The following is a 24900-nucleotide window of genomic DNA, read 5'->3' as shown; positions in this document are numbered from 1 at the left end:
ACGATAATGGTGTCGCTATTCTCAAGAGGGTGATTGAGCTGTTTTCTGGAGACTGTAAAGTCATCGTGGAAGCACCTTGCGCGAATTGTTTTATAACTCCAAAGCTGGATTGCACACACCACGAACATTTTGGGAGCAGAAAACACGAAAACGAGCCCTGGTCTTCTTTCTTTTCAACCCCAAATTTTCCTACATAAAGTGAGAAATTACCAATCGAAGCCATGCAAATTTTATAAGTAAAAATACTTGTCACTTTATCTCATGACAGTTAATATTTTCATCAATAAAATATAATTTACAAATCCTCATAGAAACATTATATTCCACGTTAGAAATAAATAGTACATTTTCCAATTTATTTGTAAACGAATAATCGCTTATTAGCGCATACTCCACCCTCATTTGCATAGTTTCAATTTAGAGAAGATGGAGAAAAAAAGGGGGTTGCGAGTGGAGATGGCGTTATCAGGAAAATAATGCACAATCACGAGAAAGAAACAATTCTTTAACAGGATTTCCAGCAAAATCCAACAAACAGATTACCCTGACATTTCCCTAACTTCTTCAGATTTTTTATGATTTAAAATGGACCACAGAATACACAAAACAACAGATATTATTATGTTTTCGCTACTTTCTAATACTGTCATATACATACTGTACTTACGAATTCAATAATGTCGCGAAATAATTTATTTACGCAGTTACAATATCCTGTAAAACCATGGGGGGGGGGGAAAAAAAAGTGAAATTTCTTACATCACACTCCAAGACAAACAGCACTGACAGAATTCAGTATCACCAGCCAAAAAATAATTAAATAAATAAATAAAAACTCAGCTCAAAAATACTTGACACACCATCACTGTAACACAGACGGACACCAAAATAAAATATAAATGTTATGACACAGTTTATCGAACAGAACTAGACTTTGCAAAATCACGTTATTCAAATTCTCTTAGAGCATTATAAATTTTCCCAACTGTTCCACTGCATTTTTTTTTATTTTTAAGAAATTCGAAAATTCCCTGAAATCTCCAGGTGATTCACGTTTCTTCCTGATTCTGGACACACCCTGTATAACGCGGTGTTGAGGCGGCCAACACAATTCTATCCATCTCGCTCTCTCCGCCGTGATTGGCGCATGCATAAAAATAACATCAAAAAAGCCGTGCAGAGAAAGAAGTTGTCTGTGGGGGGGGGGTGTAGGGGGGGAGGAGGTACGCCCACCCTCCTGCGGAAACTCTTTTGTGGCCGGCTCAAACAAGAGCCGCTGTATTGTCCCACAAGGAGGCTTGGGGAGGGAGCACTGTGATTAAGGGGGCGCTGCAAAACAATTAACACCGCTACCTCGTAACGGCGCGTCGTAAATTCAACCTAACCCCATTTCCCCCCCCCCTTCCCCCACTCCCTGACTTTTACCCCAAAACATTCCGCCAACCCGCCGCCGTTATTTCGCACTCTCTACCTTCGCGCTGACGTCACTAGGTAAAGGTGTGGTGGGGGGGTGGGGGGTGGGGGTTTACCGGAGCAGTTTTATAAGAGCCGAAAGTGTTCTTGCTGAGTAATCTAATTTTGCTGTTCGTTTGTGGCGATGTTTCGGTGATTCCCGCGAGTACCTATTCTTGTGTTCGCATATACGTTTGTTACGAAGAGCACCTCTTTCAAAGATATCATGGTGGTCGTTTGGTCAAAGGTGCGAACTCGAATCTCAAATATATAAAATTTTTAAGGTATTTAAAATACACACTAAAAAAAATATACATTTGGATTTCCCAAAACCATGATAAAATCTCAGGTTTATATGATTGTGGCAAAACCAATATTTGATTGATTTCAGAACGATCTATTAAAAATGAAGTTATACACGACAAATACCACACACAATCGACTAATTTAAAACTGTATACAACACATCTACATGCTTTTGGTTCATGCTAGGGTCGACATATTTTTTTTTAAGTTTCTAAATTTTATGAACATAATTTATTAAAAATAATAATCCAAAACACGAAATTATGGATAGTGGCGGACATATAATTTTTTTTCGTGTAGGAGGGAGGTGGATTTCGAAAAAAAACAAGTTTAAAAGAAAAATTAATTTGAACACGTATATACAAAAAAAAATTAACATTACTATTGACACCAACGCAACGACATAAGGGCCTACAATTATTAGCCGTACGCGAGGTGGCTTCTTCATACAGTAAAATACGGTTTTCAATAATATTTTTTGCAGATTTGATCATAAATTCGGGGCGAAGGGTATATCCCCTACATCCTCCCCTCTACCAATAGCGGCTTCAGGATTTTTTTTTTCGGGAGGGGCTATCCGCACATAGAAAGGTCGTAGTTGCAAAAAAATGAAAGTGGTCAGATATTGGCCTTGGAATATTATTTACGAATTACAGGTTTCAAATACAGAACCTTAGTAGCTCCATGCAATTTTTGATGAGATAAAAGTTTAACACATGAAATTAAACATTTAAGTGAACATAAATATACACTAATCAATAAAATTGGTCTCGGGAGGGGCTGTCACCCCCCACCGCCCCCCCCCCCCCATATGGAGCCGCGCTTGCCCTCTACCTCTCGAAACAGACACTGATTGTGGAAAGCATAATAATTTAGGATACCGCCCCCTTAAGCGCATGCGCAGTAATGGAAGACGACGACGACACCTCCTCGCGCGGAGGTCGCGCAAGTGGATTCAAAGCGCGCGCCGGTCGTAAATCAACGAGTCCAGGGGGTCTCGGAGAACCATCAATCAGGCGTCCCGACGCCGCGTGACGCCTCAGTTATCGCCCGCCGCCGAGGGACTCGAGACGGGAACTCGCCAAGGCCGAGTCCGAATTCAAAAGACACACTCCGGGCGCACGTTCAACTCGGCGGAACAAGTTGACAGCATCTGAAACGACCCGTTGTCTAAAAAGCGCTATACCCGAAGCTGGTTGTTGGTACACGTACTTAAAGATGGAGGTGAACAATTTTTTTTTTTTTTTTAAATTTGCAAACTAGCTTAAAACCCGCGGCTTAGCTTTCGATATCTCAAGAGTATTTTAAATACAGTCATAATGTAACTATCGTTAATTGTTTACCGGGCGTTGCTTGCGCGAATTCAGAGTATTGGTAAAATATTACCATTTAAAGAATACATGGACAAAAAGTACTCTACGTAATAAATTAATTACGTTATCTATGCTAACATTCTAACATTTAGCTTTGTTTGCTACGGAGATATTAATTTTTTTCATTGTAAAACATAACTTACTCCTTTTTCACGCCCTTAAAAGACTCTAAATGCTTAATGTTCGTTCTTAATTTATAACCATGAGATCTAGTAGATTCTGAAATATGTTTTTTTTTTGCTAACCCAAACTTAACCCCTTTACAACCCTTAGGTGCGGAATTCTGCACAATAGTTAAATAATTATTTTATAGTTTACTTTCTATATCATTAATTTGCATCTTACTAAAGTAAGCTTCACTTTGGTGCATTTATTCCTCTTCGTCACCTATTATAATTTTTAATTGAATATGGTGGATGTGATAATATAGGTTTTTTTTAGGGGGGGGGGGCTACTTACAAAGTTTAGTAATAATAATAATAATACTAAGTGGTGGGAAAATTTTTGATCAATATAATGTTATACGAATCTGAGAATGTATTTTAATCGTTTGGTAATAAACATATATACCAACACTGAGACTAGAGAATTGAAAAGAAAAAGGTTGCATGAGGATGTGGAAAAACACACAACATGGGTGGTCTCTTGTTAATCTTAAAATTGACTTGTAATTTAAGAGTAGGCTTCAAAAGTAATACTTTTGATCGCTTTAAATAATTCAAACGTGTAAACCTAACCATTGAAACCCTTCCGCACACAGAATTTGCGCACGAATGAGCAATGCACACAACCTTTTAGAGTAGTATTAATTACATTTAGGCTTATCATAAGTAACAGCGAGCAAAAACCTATTATCTCGTGGAATGCGAATTACAGACAGATTTACGAATGCCAGAGGGTGGAGTTTGAATTATACCAGTGTTTCCACAAAGCCTCAATTAATATTATTTCACGTCGCATTTTACGTTTGGTTTCCAATTTTCAGGTTTTTGAACATTTCTGATCCCTCATTTGAAACATTACTTTAACACAGTGTTCATATGGATCATTTTATGAATAATAAGTTTTCAATACTAATCGTATAAGTTTTACACGATTATCTACTTAAATTGTGTACTCGTAAATGCATTAATATAATTAATCTATCAATTGGACAGTTACAACGTTTATTTACTCTTCTCGCATTTATTTAACGAATAATAAACATGGATCGTAATCGATACTAAATTAATTTCAAAGCTTAATTATTTACTTAATTCATTCTCGTACTCGTAACATACTTAATCTTATCAAGAGAACAATAAAAAGGTCTACATATTTACTTACATTTATTCGTATACATAACCTCGTAAATGTTTTTTTCAATTTCATAAATTGTGGATTGAAACATTAAGAACCGAAACAATTATATTTTTACATATCCATTCATATTTTTGTATAACTTTTTTTTTGTGAAACAGAAAATATTCATGCACGTCACTTGCTCGTAACACGCATTATAAATTTATTATACATCAGCCAAAATAGAAGAATTTTCACTGACACTGTACTTTTATTTTTTATATATATAATGAAGTAGCTTCAATGTAATTTTGTTCTCTAAAATTACTCTTTAAATTAAATTTTTTAGTGTGTTACATCTTAGCATCTTAATATATATCACAGAAACAGACACACACACATATATATGTAATTTTGTTCAAAAAAATTATTCACAGGGATTCATGCATTTATGTTATTTCTTTGTTTGCCTCCTTGGAGCGATGGGTCTTTTCTGTAGACTGCAAGTACAAATGCTTCGTCCAGACTTACAAGCAAGTAAAAGTTGATTTTCCCGTTTGAAAACAAATATATATTTGTATCGAACAAATCTTTTGCTCAAAGTAAAAGTGTAAGATTTTATTTTGGCATTAAAAATTGAATGTGTAAAAAAAAATTGATTTTGACAAAAAAAAAATACAGTTAAAGCATTACGATAAAAATCCATGAGCGGGTTTTTGTTCTAAAGTTGAAATCGCTCTAGTTATCATTATGTTATCAAAACAAACTCTATCTGTAGGCCTATGCTAGTGTTAAAAATGCATTGTTCTAAAAAAAAAAAAAATATGAGCGAGTCTTTTAGTACCGGTCAGATATGTGAAAACATCTAACCTCGGTAACGAGCAAATTCATATGTTCTTATTTTGCGAATGAACTTATAATACAAAACTTTAACACGGACTTCAACATAAATTGATGAATAATTGTGTTTCCAACTACATTTCTTGACGCGAATCACGCACTGTTTCCGCACCCGTCGCTAGAATTCGTTGCCAGAGCAGCTATGTCAACTATCGAATCATTCGATTTTTAGAACGAAAGGTCAGCTATATAATGAAACGGATCCAATAAAAGCAAAAAAAAAAAATATTTGAGAAAATACTAAACCCCTGCTCTGGACCTGATTTGCAACAAGGAATTACGGCCCATCTTATTAAAATTCGCTAAAAATTAATGATATAGTGTTTTCCTTTGGCTTTGTGAACTTTGGTTCACGCCATCCGCCACAGATGGCAGCACCGTGGTTACATATTTCCGTTCAATACGAATCCCGTAGCATTCACGAAATTACTCCTACTAAATGCTGCATACCGAGAGCTAACATGTTACTCATAAAAAAGGATGGAACAGGGGGTGGGGGAGGATATTTATTATTTTTATTTCAATTATTAAAAATTGCAAGACTGCATACTCCTTGTCTCTAACTTTTTTACATCCACGGAGTTGAAGTAACTAAACACTTTCGATATAGTAAACAAATATATTTACTTCCACGTTTGCAAACGAATGTTTCGTTGAGGCAAACAAACCATTCTCCCAGCGTGCTCATGTGTTCATGAATCATGAGTCACTGCCGAGGCTCTTCACGTGAAAACTTAACTCGAGTATAGTTACGCAGAATATGTTTATCGGGAAAAAAATATAAAAAAAACAAGACTTGTGGTATAAAATTCTTGCTAAGACGGTAATACTCGTTTAAAGTTTGAAGTGAACATCATTTTCATTCCATATAATAGAGAAAGTAGTTCAGATTGTACAATGTAGGGCTAAATAATGTTTAAGTGGAAATATTACTACAACCGCAAAACTTGTACACTATCGTAAATATATTTCGCTGAAACAAAACAATTGGGGTAATACAACGCAATGAAAATGCACGTGAAATAAAGATGTTCCTTCCTCACCATTATTTAAATGACGTAATTTGACGACAGCTATAAGTTTTGCGACGGCTGTAGAACTCCTTGTTAAATTAAACATGAACTAGAAGTTCAGTGTTAAACAATTTTTTTTATTATTTGTAATAAAATTTTTTGTTCAGTTTCCACCAGCATAGGGACCATAGTCATACATAATTAAGTTTTAAACTTAATTTTTTTTCGTGATGAACCTGCAGTTGAAGAGTTTTTTTCATTGTGATTCTGAGGCTTGCCCCGTGTAGGCCCGCACAAACGCCGCGCGGCAAACACGAATGGATCCAGTCCTCTACAGGAAACGAGCTCCTGCGATACCTATCAACGCCGCGCGATTCGGAGGGCCGTTAAAGCGGGTGGAAAGATAAAAGGAGAAAGGGGGGGGGGCGAGTTAGAGGAGTGGGGGTGTAAAAATAAAAATAGGTGAATTGAGGGGGTGGGGGGGTGGAGAGGAGATGTTTCAGAGGAACCATGACTTAGTGGACCCAAAACACGCGATAAGCCGTCACTGAAAGTACCCTTACCCCTCCACAAACTCATTCCTGTTCAACCCCGCACGCGGCCGGTTGAAAAGAGGTGGTTTCGGTGGCTGGGGGGTTTGTGGAGAGAGGGTTTTCAGGTGAGGTTGGGGGGAGGGGGCAGGAGGAGAAGACCGAACACGAGCGCGCATACCTGCGACTCCTTTCACCGCGCGCAATTTGCCTAATGCTTTTCGCGCGCCCTGAATGGCCAGCGAGCGGAGGTAACCACGGTCCGCACGAGAGAGAGAGAGAGGGAGAGAGAAAGAGAGAGAGAGAGAAAGAGAGAGAGAGAGAAAGAGAGAGAGAGAGGCGAGGAAAGGAGTGGGGACGCGGTTGGATGATGCGAAGGGATGTGTGGTGGTACACGGGGAGGATGGGGGGGGGGGGGGGGAGACGCAAAAAAAAATATTACTGCAAAAAAAATAAAAGCCCCAGCCTCCGCCGTGGACCAGCAAGTCGCGTATTCACGGCGCACGACCAGGAGTAATTACCGCTAATTAACACGGGTCGCCATGGCAACCGAAAGCTGAGGGCAGGCGCCGCAGGTGCACGAATGGGGGCTCGGTGCCGTATCAGTAATTCAAGGCTCCAGGAGAGAGTAGCGGGAACGGTGGATGGAGGTGGAGGGGGAAGGGCGTGAGGAGATAGAAGCAAGAGTTACTCCAATAAGCCGGATATCCAATAATTAACAGCGCCGTCGACCATGCCCACCAAGTACACATGTACACGTACACACAGCCACGTCAAACTCTCCAAAAACGCCTCTTTCTCCGATTGGTGTCTGTGCTTTAAGCAAACGCATCTCATTGTGACGTATCTACCTTGAACTTGGGCTGTTCATGTGGTGTAGAAGCGCCGGGTGACATACAATCGCAGTTTCGCTATAACCACCCAGATTTACATATTGCATACGTGTTAAGTACCAAAAAGGTCCCACAAAATGTTTAAGACTATCAATATATATATATATATATATCATATAATAAAGTTGCTTGTCTTTATTGTCTGCGGGAGCGCAACGAGGATTACAGAAAAGGTGGGTCAGAACAAGCAAAACACAATCCTCAATAACATACGCTATTATTGCCACTTTATCGTTCAACAATGAATTGCATTCCTTAAAAAAACTAGCGATCAACATATATCTCGCCAGTAGCGCTTTCTACACTGACCACCGTGGGTCGATTAACAACGCACACACAAACTATCTCCATGAGCGTGAAACAATGAAACAATATAATATTTCTAGCCTTTGGCGCTGGATTCACAGACATACACACAAAAAAAAAAAAACACTTTAATACTGAAAAAGGGTTAACTCGCTGGACGAAGTTAACCTGTGACCCCGCAAAGTCCGTGCAACTAACTGGACATTTGCCGTTTGAATAAATAGAGGGAGTGTTTCTTTTTAGCATTGTGTACTTATTACCGTTGAAATTGTTCTCTACACGGAGATGCCTACGCAATCAAAGTAATATACAAGTTCCAACTGATTGATCTCGCCGACACAGCGCGCGGCTCCAGGTTAACACGTTTATTTCGACTTGAGTGACGAGAGTGGCGTAGCCCGCGCCGATGTCGGTGTTCGCCCAACGCACTCCTCGCGGTCTCCCGCGGCACTCGTTCAGCTAGTGCCAGCTCGCTTCGCTCTCGCCTAGGGACGGCGACGATATAACGATGTATCGCAATTATCGATTCCTAACGTTCAAAATATCGATAATTAAATATCGATCAATTTTTTGATATCGATATTTTGTTCAGATAATATCAAAATTCGAATAAAATAAGATTTTTTTTCACTTTGAAAAAAAAATTCATTAAAATTATTAGTAAATAATTTTTTTGGAGGAAAAATTAAAACTGTGGACCTAAGGCTTCGGGAAGAACAAATTATTATTTAAATGGAGGGGGAAAAAAAGGGAAATTTAAAAGTGTCAAAGTGTCGCCCACGCGCGCCATTACAACTTCCTCAATGTTAAATTATTAAATATATATATATATTCCATGGATTTTAATGTTTATCAAGCCAATTAAAAAAACTAATTATGCGATAAGAATATTTCTCAGAACTGATATTCGTCCACACAGCTTTCTTAACTTATTACGACGTAAGAAAAAACAGCTATGTTGCAACTGGTAATTTTCAATAAAGGCTTTAAAAAATTATTTTTTTAAGTAAATAAAAAAATTTAATATGGTAAATATTTTATAGAATTTAAACAACCAGTGTATAAACAAAACATTAGCATCATAAATTGAATAACGGTCTTGAACTTTTGGTGGTACCTATTTCGTGGTCGTAACAAACGTGTACATAGATTTTGAGTGTAAAATTCCTTGTAATCGACTCCAAAATATTGATTTGGCATGAGGTATGTCACAGCACATGTTTTTAAATACAGTACACTCCCGATTATCCGTGAAATTAAGTGGCAGGGCCACCGCGGATAGTGAAAATCGCGGATAATCTGCAAAAGAGTCGAGCAGAGGTTTCATTAGACACTAAAAAAGCACAACTCTTTAAATTTACAACCTTTTTGAAAAAATCAGTCACTTGTTTTTGTTTCTTGCTTTGGAAACATATTTTCTTAATTCTCGATTGAATTTCCGCAACATAAGTTTTTCAGCCAACTGCGCATCGTCTTGTTCCTCTAATTAGTGAAGCAGTCCGACGATGTGTCTCAAAGCAGCTTCGTGAGTCATCTGAGCCTTTGCATTGAGCTCGCCTGTGGCGTTTTACTGTATACTGCACACAATACACTCGTCAGATATAGTTCAAATTTGCTCACTTGTAATAAAATACAGATTTACATATGTGCTGCATTTTTTTTATTTTTTCGTAGCATGCGCGGATAATAGGGAGTTTACTGTACTACTTTTTTTTTCACAACTGCAATAACATTAAATTAAGTCTATTTTAACCAAATATTTTTTGGTGTGTTTATTTTTTTAAGTGAAAATATACATTAAACAACTGTAACTTCTGACTACTCATATGTATATATATATATATATATATATATATATATATATATATATATATATATATATATACACATATATATATGGCAGAACCACTTCACCAGGAATTATTTTCAAGGCAAATTAAAAACTTTCAATCAGCATAGCAACCACTCAAGTATTAAGATTATTTGACGACCCACGATTTAGCAAAATCGAAGAATTTTCACTGACACTGTACTTTCATTTTATATATATATATATATATATATATATATATATATAATGAAGTATAGTATTCAGTAAACACCACACCCCCCAAAAAAAAAAAAAACATGAAAAACTATGTATCTATTCTATCAAAAGCTCTTTTTATACTTCGCTAATAGCAGTCATGAAACCAGATGTCATAAACTAATATTATTTTATCATTTTCATAGCTTTAGGTTCTTTGGCAAGCGCTCATTCACATTGAATTCTTCTATTGTAAGTTTATTGCGTCAGCACATTGAAATCTAATATCATATCGTAGTTTATTTATGGTATATTCAAAAATGGGAATGATGTTTTACAAACTATTACAGCCATACATCTATGACTATCGAGATATAATTTAACGTTGGTCAGCTCACACGCCAAATTTTGGCGAGTTCACGAACTTAAAAATAAATCATAGAAACATTAAAATAAACCACAACAAAAAAGTTAGAGATTTAAGTCGAGAGTAAAGCTACCTGCCACGCTGTTAACACGATGCAAAGACCTTGAATAATAAATATGTTGGAAGAGAACGAACGCATTTTGGCTGAAACAGTGAAAAAAACTAAATATCAGGGAAAATATATTGAAAACTCGTTTGAACTAGCTGTCATTAATCAGAAAAATTTCGCAGGTTGTGTTAATTAAAATATCTGTTTTTATTATTTCAAAGTAATAGACACGAATTTACAATGATTTAGAATTATATAGTTTGTGGGTTCCATATATTTCAAAAAATCACTCGATAACCACTAACTGACAGCATTTTAAGTTACTAGCATTCCACTGATTAAACTTTATTTTTACACTTAAAAGAGTGCAGTTTATTTCAGAAAAAATATAAATTTATAAAATGGACCAACTGAAGGAATTAACAGGTTCAAGTTCAAAATTAAGCATGATTTTAACTGAGAAAATTATGTAAGTTAGAGATACCAGCAGGGTAATACAATTTGAATGTTATATACAAACTTATAATACCTAAAGTTATACCTTAAGGAACTCGGAATAAATTAATGCATTATGTTTTTTTTCCTACCACTATATAGTTATTATACTGGAAGTAATAGTTATTTTTCATAGGGATGTAGATAAAATTGCAGCTGAGTGCATCAAAACGCTATGAGAAAAACGGAAATCGACCGCATCAAAGAATTACAACAATACAATTGTCTGCTGGAGGATCACTTGTAAACAAACGCGCATGGCTTTGAATATATACATCGGCAGTTGGCAAAACGTAACCCCATATGGGTCCCGTGTGCAGAAGGGAAGACTCGGTCTATATTAATTTATGGTTCATGGTACAAAATATTTGGGTAAAGCATTTTTTATTTTTAATTCTATCGAACAACGCCTAAAAAAACTTCTAGTTACGGTCTCCGTCATGTAACTTGTCTCAAATTTTGACAGTTTCCGGAACTAGCACCAATGATGTACGTCATAACTCCCAACTTCCAGGCACGCCAATCAGTAATCACATTTATGCACGCAATAAAACACACGTAAAGGTTACACCTAGTACTATAATTTACAAAATAACTGACAAGCTTATACAGTGATAAGTTAAAACATGCATCAATCAGATTGAAAATCACACAGGCCTAAAAGCAATTTAATTTAAAATTATATATATTTGATACTGCCACATTTGCATGCTTTGTTTCCTGACTATCCAGGGTGACGAGGGGCGAAAGGGAGGAAAAAGAGGGGGGGGGGGGTGGTAATTTTTTTTTTTGTAGCACGACCAATATGTTGAATTGAATCAAACCAAACGGGGTTTTATAAAAATTATTCTGCTATACTTGTGCGGTCAAATTTTATTTAAGTTTTAATGTTTTCCGTAATACATACATAACATTAAGTAATTCCTTAACCAGTAACTGAAAATCAGAATATACTTGGTAGTAGGCTACTGGTCTACCCTTCTGCCACTTATTTTTTTCTGGCGGCGTGGACAAAGCTCATTTTTTTTCTCTGCAAGCGACAGCTGGGAAATGGAGATCCACTGGCACCAGTTTTCACAACTGTAATATTAGAAACAGGTGACATGACACCGGTTGTACAGAATGCGTCTGAACTCTACCGAAAAAACTTCAGCTGCAGGTTCATCACAACAAAATAAGTTTGAAAAAAAAAATTATATAGACGACTTCTGGTCTCAAGTACTTCCCAAGGCTTGGGTTTACATCTTCGAAGTTGGGGCTGAACAAAATTTTTTTGCTATAAATAATTGCGTCAGTATTTACATAGAACACTGAGCGTCTGTAATTATGTTTAGTTGAAGGAAGTTCCAATTTCACCGCGAGTTTTGTGGCTGTAGGAAAAAAAAAATATTATTATTGTGGAACGATATGTGGAAAATAAAAGTTTTGCTCACAATGAAATATTTTTTTTTCAACTAAAAATTTAGCGGTGGCTGTAAAACTTCATTCAATAAAAAAAATATATTCCAGACAAGTGTTCCACTTTAAGTACTTTCCCTGTTATTTCCATTTGAAATGTTGTCCAGCCCCAACTTCGGAGACGCACTTTAGGGCATAAGTTAAGTCGTAAAGATGTTGTCATAATTAAAATGAAGCTGTAGGTTTTGGTCGAATTCAGACCCACGCTGTATAGCAAAGCCAGCTGGCGGCGCGGCGGGAGGATCTAGGGACAGAAGCTGATCACTCTGATCACTCACCGAGTTGATAGCGGTCATCTCCTTGGCCCGGGTCGGTTCCGAATCCGCTAGCCCGGTATCACTCTGCAACAAAAAAAAAGAGGAACAACGTCAACTACGCCGCGAAGAAAAAAAACAAACCTCGCGAGGCAAAGCACTCAATGGAGGTATCAGTTATCAGTCTACGGATTGTGTGTGTGTGTGTGTGTGTGTGTGTGTGTGTGTGTGTGTGCCGAAGTTAAAAGACATTCTGGTGGGAAGCCAACTTTTCACAGACGAGAGAGCCAAACTCCCGATCGTGCATCTTCGGTTTTTTTTTTTGGTTCATTGTAAATAAATATTGCGGTGTTGATAAAAGTGTACTAATGGTCAATTAGGTTAGGTTAGCTACATTATAAATACTTTGATTTGGTTAGGATAGCTATATTAAAGATACGGAAAAAAAGCATGAACTTCAGGGAACTTCGGGTTTTGGCTCTCTCGTCTGTGAAAAGAAGGCTTCCCCATTCTGGTAAGAAAAAACAACCAGCAGCTGCGTAACAGGCTAACGCTGGGTATTTATTCAACAGCTCGAGAGATTAACAACACATCCGCAAGGAATCAGCCTTATTTTCGTCATAACAAAAAAAAAAAGAATTTATAGTATTTATATGGCAAAGATTGTACAAACCCACTCCCTAAATTCTGACCTCCATAAGGTACTTTATTTCTTAAACGAGGATTAAATCAGTCAAATAATGCACTGAAAAAAAAAATGAAACGTGTTTTTTGACGGCCACAAAATATTTTTGTCATCATAGACCATATGTTTTGTATTCTCGACAAAACCATTTCCTAGAAACAAAAAAATGTTTATAATTACAAATATATTTTGGTGTTATGAGAATATATTTTGTGGGATGTATTTTGACAATAAATGTTTTTGGCTGCTACAATTTTTTTTTATGTTCAGTATTTTAAATCCCGCGAAAAAAGCTGTTTCTAATTGGTTAATCAGTGTACTTAAATATATAAAAAAAATATGGTAAATCATGTATAAAAAACAGTATTTCATTCCGAGGAACAAGAATCCTATGTTTACATATTATATCGGCAATTTTAATACATTATCTGTCGAAATTTACTGATTTGTAGAATATATTAGGCTACAATATTTAAATTTTAAAGCGCACAACTCTCCATGTACAGGAATATTTGTGCGGTAAATATAATTTAAATATATTACCTTTGACCACATACATGTAGATATAGCTACTATGATAATTGTAAAGTCTTTCGGAGGAGAAATCGAAACTAACGGCATGAAGGAACACCTAAATCCATGGACGTGGTTCGGGCATGAGACATGCAATTCACTGCGACGTAAACTAAACACAAATAAAGCTTATAGGACCACACCACTTTAGTTCACTTTTGTGACTTCGTACTTGTAGAGTCACTTCATCGCTGCAATCACTTTATTCACTGCAGTTATTATACTTTATTGAATGTGAAGAAATATACTGAATTCAGTACATCAATAAATGAGCTCAAATGGTCTAAATCGTAAGAGTAACAAAGGTTTCCTCAAACAGTAAACCAACAGAAGTTTTGGAGCGCTCAAAATTTTCATACACTACATAAATCAAAGCATTTTTAAAATGTTTATAAAAAACCTATTTTAAGGCATTTAATAAGTCTTGACTAGTATACGTACTACACACGATTTATGAAGCACTTAAATTATGTTCCTTAAAGGAAAAAAATCATAATATAGTAAGCATTTTCACAATCCTTATAAATAAAAACACTATAAATAAAAAAAAACACTTTTACCAATTGTTATCACTTACAGCCACAGGTAATGTTTCCAAGAAAAATATTCCTGTCTTTTAAGCGAGAGAAAATTAAACTTTGTTGAAATAACGTAATCGCCACGGATGTTAACCACTTGCAATCTGGCTGCGAGGTAGGGTTATTTTTAAACCATCGTATCACCGACTGCCGCGACTGTAAGGAAAAGGAAAAAAAAAAACAAATTGGAGTTGGCTCGTTCTTCAGCCCACAAGAGGGGACACAGGAAATGCTTGGGCGGTCGTGACTCACGGGTCTGCGGCTTGGCAAGACAGCCAGCCGCGCCAAATCAGCGAGACGTTAGGCAACAAACACCCTTCAGGAATATAACACTAAGTATAATTCGCGCAGATTGAAAAAAGAAAAAAAAAAGAACGAGGAGTCGTTGATGGTGGCATCATGCGGCAAGGAAAATAAATCCTAAACGAAAACGGCAGCGAATGAAACTATAGGAATACTCGGCTTTGTCAGCGACAGCCATCTCGGGTACAAAGACGTTTTTTTATTGTTAACTCGTCTCGCGAGAAAGCAGCGGAAAACCCCGCGGACACATCGCTACGAGCATTCGTCGTCCCCTTGTGCCGATCGAAACATTCCGCAACCTCACCAGGTACCAGCTCGTCCGTCCAATCACCGTCCGTCATCTGTCGATGGGGACGCGACGTTCAGTTGCGTTCCCGAGACTCCCGACGCCTTCAAACTCAAAGGACAAAGTATGCCACAAGAGAGCCGTGCCATTCCTGTTCTCTCGGGGAGGTATTATGCGCAAGGGCTTGTAAACGACCGTCACAGAGTCCACAGAGGACCGCGAGGAAGCGACGTCTCTGAAATACTTCTTTGTGCGAGGGAGCAATTACACTCGGTGTTTTATTTCTGAAGGGTGTTTGTTGCCCGTGACTGTGTCTCTGAAGGGCTTAACCAGGCGGTATTCTGGGAGAGAGAGTGAAGGAACTCATTCAGTAACAACGTGCAAAGGGTATCAGGGGTGTGTGTATTCTCCCATGTACGCCCTGCAGGCCATAGCGAATGTGAACCTGGACCGCTCGTTAATTCACCTGAGGACATGAGACGTATAGGTCCTCCAGTTTTAACATGCTCGAATCTCCTTTGAACTCGACGGCGTCGTTTTCGTTTCTCTGCGACACACACGTACACCGCGAGATTTAGTCTTTACCATTCTCGAAAGACCTGTTCAGCTGGCGTTACGTGACTGCAAGCTCGTGCTATATGTATGGCAGAATGCGAGGGTAATGAAACATTGCATGTTTTAACATTATTATCATGGACACAAGGGCTTCGCTCCCCCCCCCCCCCCCCTAGAGCCCTAGAGATTAAAAAAAAAGTAGCCAAATGCAAAAAAAAATATATACTTTTCCCACAACTTCCCCCCCCCCCCCCAGGCCATCGGCTGGCGATGCCCTTGCATGGAAATGCGCCAATGCAATGTTAACTTCAAGAACGGATGAATTCATAAACATTCGTAGATCAAGCAAATATCAGCTGATGCCAAACACAAAACAGATAATTCGGTAGAGAAAAAAAATATGGCAACACAAACTTATCACGGGCCGACAACGAGGCCGATGCAACAAGATCAGTACATACAGAAATGAAACACAAATAAACGAATAAAAGGCGACATAAAGATGACATTATAATCAAATAATCTGGCCAACACAATGACCACAGCACGGACAAACACAGCGGGCATACTATGTAGAAATAACTGCAACGTTTCGGGAATTGGTATTCAGCATGTGTGCGAGCTTAGTGTTCATAGTTTGTGTATTAAAATATTTTTAAGATAGGTGTTTGGTAAACTGAAAATATATTAAGTTTTTATTAATTTTTTTCTACGCTCTCGTTTTAGTTTAATACTTAGAAAGTTTTAATATTTTTAAATTTCAAACCATTTTTTAGGATAATAATTCGTTTCATCAAAAATTATTTCAGCCAATGTTTTAGATTAAGTTGAGGACTCATACAATAAATTATAACGGATATGATATGGTATTAAAAGAAAGTAATGACTTTTTATTTTACTTTCAAACCTTGTTATTTGAGTTGTGGTGCATTAATTGGCGGTTGGACAAAAAACTTATATTCCAAAATTTTTTTAAAACTTTTATTCACTAAACGATTAAAGTGAGATATTTAGTTTTTTTTTTTTTTTCTTCAACTATATGTTTATTTCATATCGCGCCTAAAAAGTTTAACTTTAAAAATTCAAACTGAGTATCTACAAAACTACCCCAGGGCTTTGGTTACCCCTTTTCCAAAGATAAGACCATTGGGTTACCGAAAATACCACTTTGCAGGTATAAATCACGCATTGTTTGATATCAAAGCACTCTTTAAAAATCAAAGAAAGCGTAGGTCGTTAAACAATTACACCATTGTCAACATGTACAGACCCCACTTAATAGTTTAAATTCATTAGTACATTTAGGATTATAATGTTTTTTTTCCTCCACGTTATAAGTAGGTGATATCTATAAAACAAAGTTAAGGGTTCTAGGAAATTTATACTATGTATTTTTAAATTTTTTGTGATGAATATTTTTTTTTTTACAATCCGTCAAACGTGTAGAAAGTTAATAATAAATTCTACCTGTTGCAAGAACGCGGTGTGTTTGTGAGTGTGGCTACTATCAAGGTACGCGCTCTATTCGTCGCCTGCTTGCCGCGAAGCATTTGAACGTCGCAACCTCGCGACCGTAGTACGTCTTTTCAGAGACCAAATTCGCACGAAATTCAAAATTTGCGCGTCGCGGTTCGCGCCCATAACTCTTTGCCGGTTTTTTTTGGTTTCCGGGGACATGTCTACCAACCATTGGAATTAATTTCCATGCAATTTCCGAAAACTCTTGTGCGCAAAGACGTGTGTTGGGGGTGGGGGCGGGGAAAGGAATATTAAATTTTCACGTCGATGCGACGCAACCGGGGACGCACCACAACGCCGAACGTACAATAACGCCGAATGCCAATTTGACTACAACGCCGACAGCTAGAAAACTGCTGTGTACCACAACGCCGAATTACCACAACGCCGAAATACATTAACGCCGAAAAAATGTCATTGCAGAACTGCCACAAATGTTAGGTTAGGTAAGGTTAGCACACAAATTCATTCAGTTGTTTTTCATTTTGCTCCTGTGCCCCCCTCCCCCCCCCCCCCCTCTCCGCAGCAACATGTTTTTCGGCGTTACTGTATTTCGGCGTTGTGGTACACAGCAGTTTTCTAGCTGCCGGCGTTGCGGTCAATTTGGCATTTGGCGTTATTGTACGTTCGGCGTTGTGGTAACGACCCGACGCAACCTGGACGGATGGTTCACGGAAGAAAAAGAAAAAACAATCATGTTTTAACCGCGAGACGTCTTGCCAGAGAAGGAGGGGAAAGCAGTTGACGTCAGCGACTCCTCCCGACCAACCAGCACGCGAGCGGCGAGGGGGAGACACGGCCCCGGTTATCTGGAGCGTTAAAGATTCACGACGAGGGCTGCTGGCAGTGGGTTGGTCCTGTTTTGCATGGAGGCAGAAGGAGGGGTTAGGGGGAGGGGGAGGGAGGGTAGGTGGCGCCCTCTTTAGCGACGGGGTACGTCCTCGTTGCCGCGTCCCTCGCGAACCCTCTCCAATGGGGTTGGGGGGTCGTGCAGGAGGAGGGGGGGAGAGATATACGGCCGGCCATTCCGCCGGTCACGGTGAATTACGCGCGGCCCGACCGGGCATGCGCGGTGTTTCCGCGCACGGAGAGCGAACCAGAGGCAGATTTACACCGCCTCGTGGCCCTTCCCCCCCCCCCCCTCCCCAATCACGCCCCAACAGACGCGTCACCTACTTCGCCGACGACCCTGGCAGCCAGCTGACCTCCCCCCCCCCCTCCCACACAGAGTGTCCGGTACAGTCCGAGTCCATGTGACTCGCTTCCAGATCTGACGCTTCTCAACTACTGTAGCATCACTGGGGCCCGCTTCCCAAGTGTCACTTGCGAAGCACCACATTCTGTTGAGGAAACTTCCGTCCCATGGATGACTCTCGCAAAATAACATCAGAAAGGTCGGTTAATGTGTAAACCATATGGCACAATTAATTGCTAACATCATTGCAAAATTAAAATAATAATATTAAGCGAAACATGCAAAGCCTTAAATAACTAATACTTAAAAGTATTCATTTCAAAATAGTATTTAACTTAATGACGTCGGTAAGTACCGGTTGTGTTCAAAAGTTTAGAGATCTTCATTCACGCACTCGGTTCACTCGCGACATTTAGGTACTGTATTGGGGATCGTGACGCATGACTGAGGCGTCGGTCACCGATACGCCAGCCTCTGACTTGAAGTGTGGCGGTATCTTAAAACCCCCGCCTCTGATGCATGGATGGTCGACGAGGCCCGCCACGGACACCGTATTGTCCGCGGCTCCAACTCCCCTGGGGTACTCCCCGGAGTACTCGCGGAATAGTCCCGTGGCTCCATCCGAACACCAGATCAATGGAAGTGGCCACGTGTTGCCTTGTTTCCGAATCCTCACAAGCAGGGGCGCAACAACAGGGGGGGGGGGGGGCAAAGGTATTTTGCCCCCCCCCCTCCCTTTCTGAAACCTTGAAGTGGGGGCAAACGGGGGCAAAGAAAGTGCTGTGTAATCAATTTTTAGATAATAAAACTGCTTAAATAGCACCATTTTCCACCTTTAAATACAAAATTTTCCCGGGGGAGGACCCCCGGACCCTCCGCTTCAATAGGGGGGATCGATGGTTCTTTATAAAAAAAAAGGTATATTGCCCCCCCCTCCCCCTCTTGGAAATTTAGTTGTTGCACCCCTGCTCACAAGAGATGCCGATGCGTTCCCTACATGCGTCCACTGAACTCGAGATTGCTAAGCGACGCGACTCTCACATCCACGGATGCAGTCACTGGATCTATCAGCTTCGGAAACGAGTTTTATTTTTATTTGTTTGTAGTGTTATTTCAGATTTTTTGGCACGAGATTTGTTTGAAACGCAATAAGAGTAAAATATTGATATGCGAACTTAAAGTTACAGTTGTATTTAATGCTGATTATAATTTTTTTTTTAGTGTTTTGGGATTTTTTTTAAAAAAAAAAAATCTTAATTATGATGGCTAACATTCATAACATCCACGTTATATTAAAATTTAAAAATGGGTCGTTGTTATTTTCGTTTTGCTGAATTTCCGTAGATATCACTGCTCAAGATGGCTGCGTGCACATTAGTACGACGACCAATTTTCAACAGATGGTGCTGGCAGTAAAAGTATTCTGATACCATCCATCCCTTGGAGATACGTCCTTTAGTTTTACACTGTGGCTGCATTTTCTAAAGGTTGCAGAGGAGGGGGGAGGTGTGTGCTATGGACGCATCCCAATGTGTTCGGATACGGGAAGCCTTCTTTTCACAGACGAGGGAGCCAAAACCCGAAGTTCCCTGAAGTTCATGCTTTTTTTCCGTATCTTTAATGTAACTATCCTAACCAAATCAACCGTCCACAATGTTTTAAAGTATTTATAATGTAGCTAACCTAACCTAATTGACCATTAGTATCGTTTTATCAACACCGCCGTATTTATTTACAATGAACAAAAAAAAAAAAACCGAAGATGCACGATCGGGCGTTTGGCTCTCTCTCGTCTGTGAAAAGAAGGCTTCCCGTTCGGATACAGTGCCGGGTTAGAGGGTGGCGCTACACCATCCTGTTCGTCAGTGAGCCAGTGGATCGCGTCCTTGCGGCGACCTCGCATCGTCCACAGAAGGTCTCCCCTCAGCTGCCGCCGCGCAGGGCCGCCATCTTGTCGCGCTCCTAGCTTCGCGCAGTCGCACACCCTCTCCGCAGCGTTAGCGTCGTCTCGTCACGTCGTCTGAGAATGCGCACGGTGCCCGAACAACTGCCAATTAGTAGAGACAGGAAAAAAATTCGCGGGTTCAATGACCTCCAGGATAGATTCCACCTCCCTCTGCACACTCGGCCAATTCCCAATTGCTCATTGGCTGCTGACATGTGAGTCGTCTCGACTGGGCGGCCTGTGATTCGACACTTCCACAAGTGAGGGTCTTTTGATTGGCCCTCATTACTCAAGATTAACAGTGAACCAGTGGCAGAAGCAGCACTGAGGTGTAATTATTTGAATTGTAGCGTGAAACGACAGGAATCCGCGAATTTTTCAGGTCTCTACCAATTAGGTACCAACTATTACGAAGGCTATGTATGTAGTCAAAGCATTAAAAAAAATACATAAAAATAAAAAAATATCCAAATAGTAAAATACTATATATAATACATTCATATATACAAATATAAATATTTCCAAAATGTGCCTTCCTCAGAGTTTCTTCTTCAAGAACTTTACAATAAATAAAAAAACATTGTTGCCATAACAAAAAAAGTGTCAAAAGTGTAAGGTATAACAGGGTGAGATGGCGCAGTTGAAATAGTTCTGTTGCTATTCGCTTCATGTCGCTGCAAGTGTGTTGTAAATGGTTGGCAGGTGTGCAGCTTGAACGTAGCCTTGCACACAGTTCAAGCCCTTGATTTTTCATTCCATTAGTCATTTTACGTATAATACACGAACATACTGCTATTTCTTTTATGATAAAAATACAATTTATCAGGTTCAATTTTATCAAAAGTGATTTCTGGGTGCATTATTAGTTAAGTTTTTTTTTTGCACTACGAGCAACTTAATGCGTCATCTCGCCTTCAATACTGGTACAGAAAGCGCATCTAGTTTCAGGGAAAGATGACGCAACATTTTCTGCTTTAAATCTAATTATTAAACTTACATTTTTCATCCGACGGATTTTAACAATACTTTTATTGTTTGAATCAATCATGTTGAAAAACCTAGACCACAGTTTGAGACAGTTTGTCTGTTGCAAGAGCACAGGGGCTTCGCCTAAAATAAATTGGTGGTTATGGAGGAAGCCAACGAAAAAGAACAATTTAAATGATAAGCCCGGAAATATATTTAATACGGATGAGTCTAGAAACCAAAATATTAACAATGTTCTGAATTCTCAGGGTTCAAAAAAGGGTTGCACTCTGACATCTGTAAAAAAAATAAGGTGAGACTATCACTGTTTAGTAGCCTGTGATGATTCTGAGGGTACCTATATTTTATCTCCAGTAATTTTTAATTTTTTTTAGTTCTTTTCTCTAGTTCTTAAGCGAAGTTAATATTTAATTATTACAAATAAATAAATTTTAAGTGAATTACTCACCTTATTTCAAACTGTTATCTAAGGAACAAAGTTATTTCCATGAATGTGTTTAGATATTAATATAAACCGATGTTTTCATAAATATTAATGTTTACGCCAATAGTTTCACTTCCAGCGCCATCTAACCCAAAAGTTCAATGAGAAATAACGCAAAACACAACTTTTGAAAAAGTGCATTACATTTTTAATTTGACTCTGTATGCTTTACTAGAAAGTATTTTTCATAAAGATTAAGAATGAAAGTAACTAGTCACGTATAATTTTGCACCTATTCATAAACATACAATTTGAAATGGCAAATTGAAACTAAATGTGCTCCAACTCACACTGTTTTATCTTACGTACACAGTTGGCACTACTTTTGAGAAATTACAAAATATTTTCCATAACAGCAGTGATGATATTTACAAAACTCAGTTTAGATGTTTAGAAAATATATACTACAGTAACAGTTATGTTTTAAGATTGTTTTTAAATAATTGACTATGGTTTGACTATATATGTGCACACATACATCCAGGATGAGTCTGAATTCAAACGGCAAAATTCGGCTGCAAGGATCATCACGAAAATATAAGTTAAAAAGATCTACGGTCTCTAGACCTAAGTTTAGACTTTTAAGGATGAACTATTTTAAACCAATTATTTTGAAGGTAGTTGCCAATAAATTTTTGTAATATTCTGCAAGAAGGACTGTGGAAGTTCTACAATACATTACTATGGAATATGTGAAAGTAACATTAATATTTCACAAGTTTCCATGAGCATTATAAACACAGAAATCTACCATAAACTTAGTGATTATCGCAGGAAAAAAATGTTCGGGAATGTACGAGTAAATTGTTTCACTTATAATGTTACCAATCTAATTTGCAAAACGTACAGATTTTGATTTGCAATGTAGCTCGCTGCAATTCGTGGAGGGCTTCGAAACAGACTACTAAAAATTAGTAGGGACCGGAAAAATTCGCGGGTTCAATGACCTGTCGGATGAACTCCATAGTTCTACGTACACTCGGTCAAATGCCACCCTCTCATTGGCTGCTGTCTTGTGAGACGTCACAATGTAGCAGCATGTGATTCGATAAAGCTTTGGTTGGGCGTTTCTCATTGGCCCAGAGTAATCCATAGGTGAGTTGTGAGCCAATAGCAGAGGCAGCACTGAGGTATAACTATTTGTGTTTTAACCTATCGTGAAATGAATTTGCGAATTTTTTCCGGTCTCTAAAAATTAGTGGTGCTACGAGGCACATGTCGTTGACGAACAAAGCGTACAGTCAGTGTTACAAAAAAATTTTTAATTGGACATCTGGAAGCCGGCTAGAAAAGTCTCGCGAGAGTTACGGAGTTAGATGTTATCAACATCGCTCACCTGCGGTTGCGTAAGCACCTACACGGCTACGCCTGATGACGAGCAGAAAATAAAAAAATGGAGGGGAAAAAAAATCCTTTCTCTAAAAATATAATTTAACAATGGCCTATAAACAATGGCAAATCTCCCTTAACCAAGGTGAGACGACGTTCCAGACGGCTGGGCAACTCCGCGGCGTCAATACCGGGGGGGACGCACTTAATTGCCAGATACATCTGTTGGCCCGCGCTCGCGAGTATCGGGGGGAAGCCTTTGTGTTTCGGTCCGGGGGATGAGGAACAAGATGAGGCATCTCGCCGCGGGTCCCAATTCTTCCCTAATTAAACCTGGCGGCCGGCCCACGGGGAACAAAAAACCACGCAATTCGGAGCCTCGCGTATCGCGACAAAAGTTCGTCCACGCGGGTCGAGCCGGGGACCACCAGGCAGTCCGGATAATCGAAAATACGGATAATACTGTTTTTATGTGTAACAAGAAAAAAACAAAAATCCTTAAATACGCAGACCTATCGTTTATTAAGATAAAAAAAAAATTTGGTTGTCTGTAAAGTCGGTTTACGGACGATAGTTTAACGTGACAACGTCATAACAAAACATTGATGAAATGATTGTATACTTTATGAATAAAATTGAATAATTTTAATTTTAATAACAAAAGAATAAATACTTTAAATTATACTAGTAATCGGATTTTTAAAATGCAAGAATAATTAACCTTTATTGCCGAAATTGTTGTTGTAATAAGCAATGAAAACCACATTAACTTTTCACTTCACTTTATAAACAGTCGAGTGGAAGAGAGATAGATGCGGCGCAAGCGTACAATGAGCGTAACGGGACGCATCGTAACGGAACAATGTGCGTAACGGGACACAGCGTAACGGAACAATGTGCGTAACGGGACACTTTTTTCGTGCGTGCAGCCGGCGTTCATCGATTTATTAGACGTCACTTAAAAAAAATATATAAGTTTTGTAACCATAATAACTATTATGCGTGCCCCAATACAATAAAAAATTATAAAAATAACTTTTCAAACCATTTCATTAACAAAGATTTCACTTTCGTCTGTTTGAAACACGTATGGCGTTTGAACGAAGCACGGTGACGCAAAAGCTTTATCATTTAACAGTTCAGCTCGAGCTGTGACGGGCTGACGCCCCAAATGCGCCATGATGTTCGTCATCTGGCGCACTTTCTCCAACTAAACAAAAAGCATTTTAACTACCATAATTCTACCATATATGCAGGAACTGTACACTGAATCAAACTGAATATATATTTGGCGTACTTATAGTTACGTTCTTGCTAACGTAGTTAAAAAAAAAAAATTATGTGGACATTAAAAAATATGTCTAATATCTGCTCCGGATTATCCGGAGACCCGAATCAACGAGGGCCGGATAAACGAGGTTTTACTTATTTACATACTTACTTATTTAGTATTTTAGTATTACACACTATTTCTTGTCCACAGGTTTCCAAAGGCATCTTTAGTAAATATACAAAAAAGTTTTTTTCTTCTGTGTTAATGAAATGGCTGTGCTTCAAGTGCTCTGATGGTATATTGTTTTGAACATCAATGACGGCGAGGTCTAATCATGCTTAATACCGGTGTTAGTACATCTCGAGGCGGATACACGTGAAGAAGAAGGGGGGACGACGCCTATTTTTGGAAAAGAAGAAGTAAGAA

General features: G+C 38.7%; 1 protein-coding gene across 1 annotated transcript in view; it reads right to left on the bottom strand.

Moving 5' to 3' along the window:
- The window catches only part of LOC134536026 (pneumococcal serine-rich repeat protein), a 608959-nt gene that overhangs the window by 551813 nt on the left and 32246 nt on the right, over positions 1 to 24900 (bottom strand). The window contains exon 2 of the mRNA XM_063375537.1: positions 12788 to 12850. Within this exon, the coding sequence (XP_063231607.1) occupies positions 12788 to 12850 (63 nt within the window). The remainder of the gene's footprint in view (positions 1 to 12787; positions 12851 to 24900) is intronic.

Source organism: Bacillus rossius, chromosome 10, assembly GCF_032445375.1.
Source record: "Bacillus rossius redtenbacheri isolate Brsri chromosome 10, Brsri_v3, whole genome shotgun sequence".
In the NCBI taxonomy this organism is placed as follows: Eukaryota; Metazoa; Arthropoda; class Insecta; order Phasmatodea; family Bacillidae; genus Bacillus; species Bacillus rossius.
The sequence above is the reverse complement of the archived record's forward strand: the minus strand, read 5'-3'. Positions and strand labels throughout refer to the sequence as shown.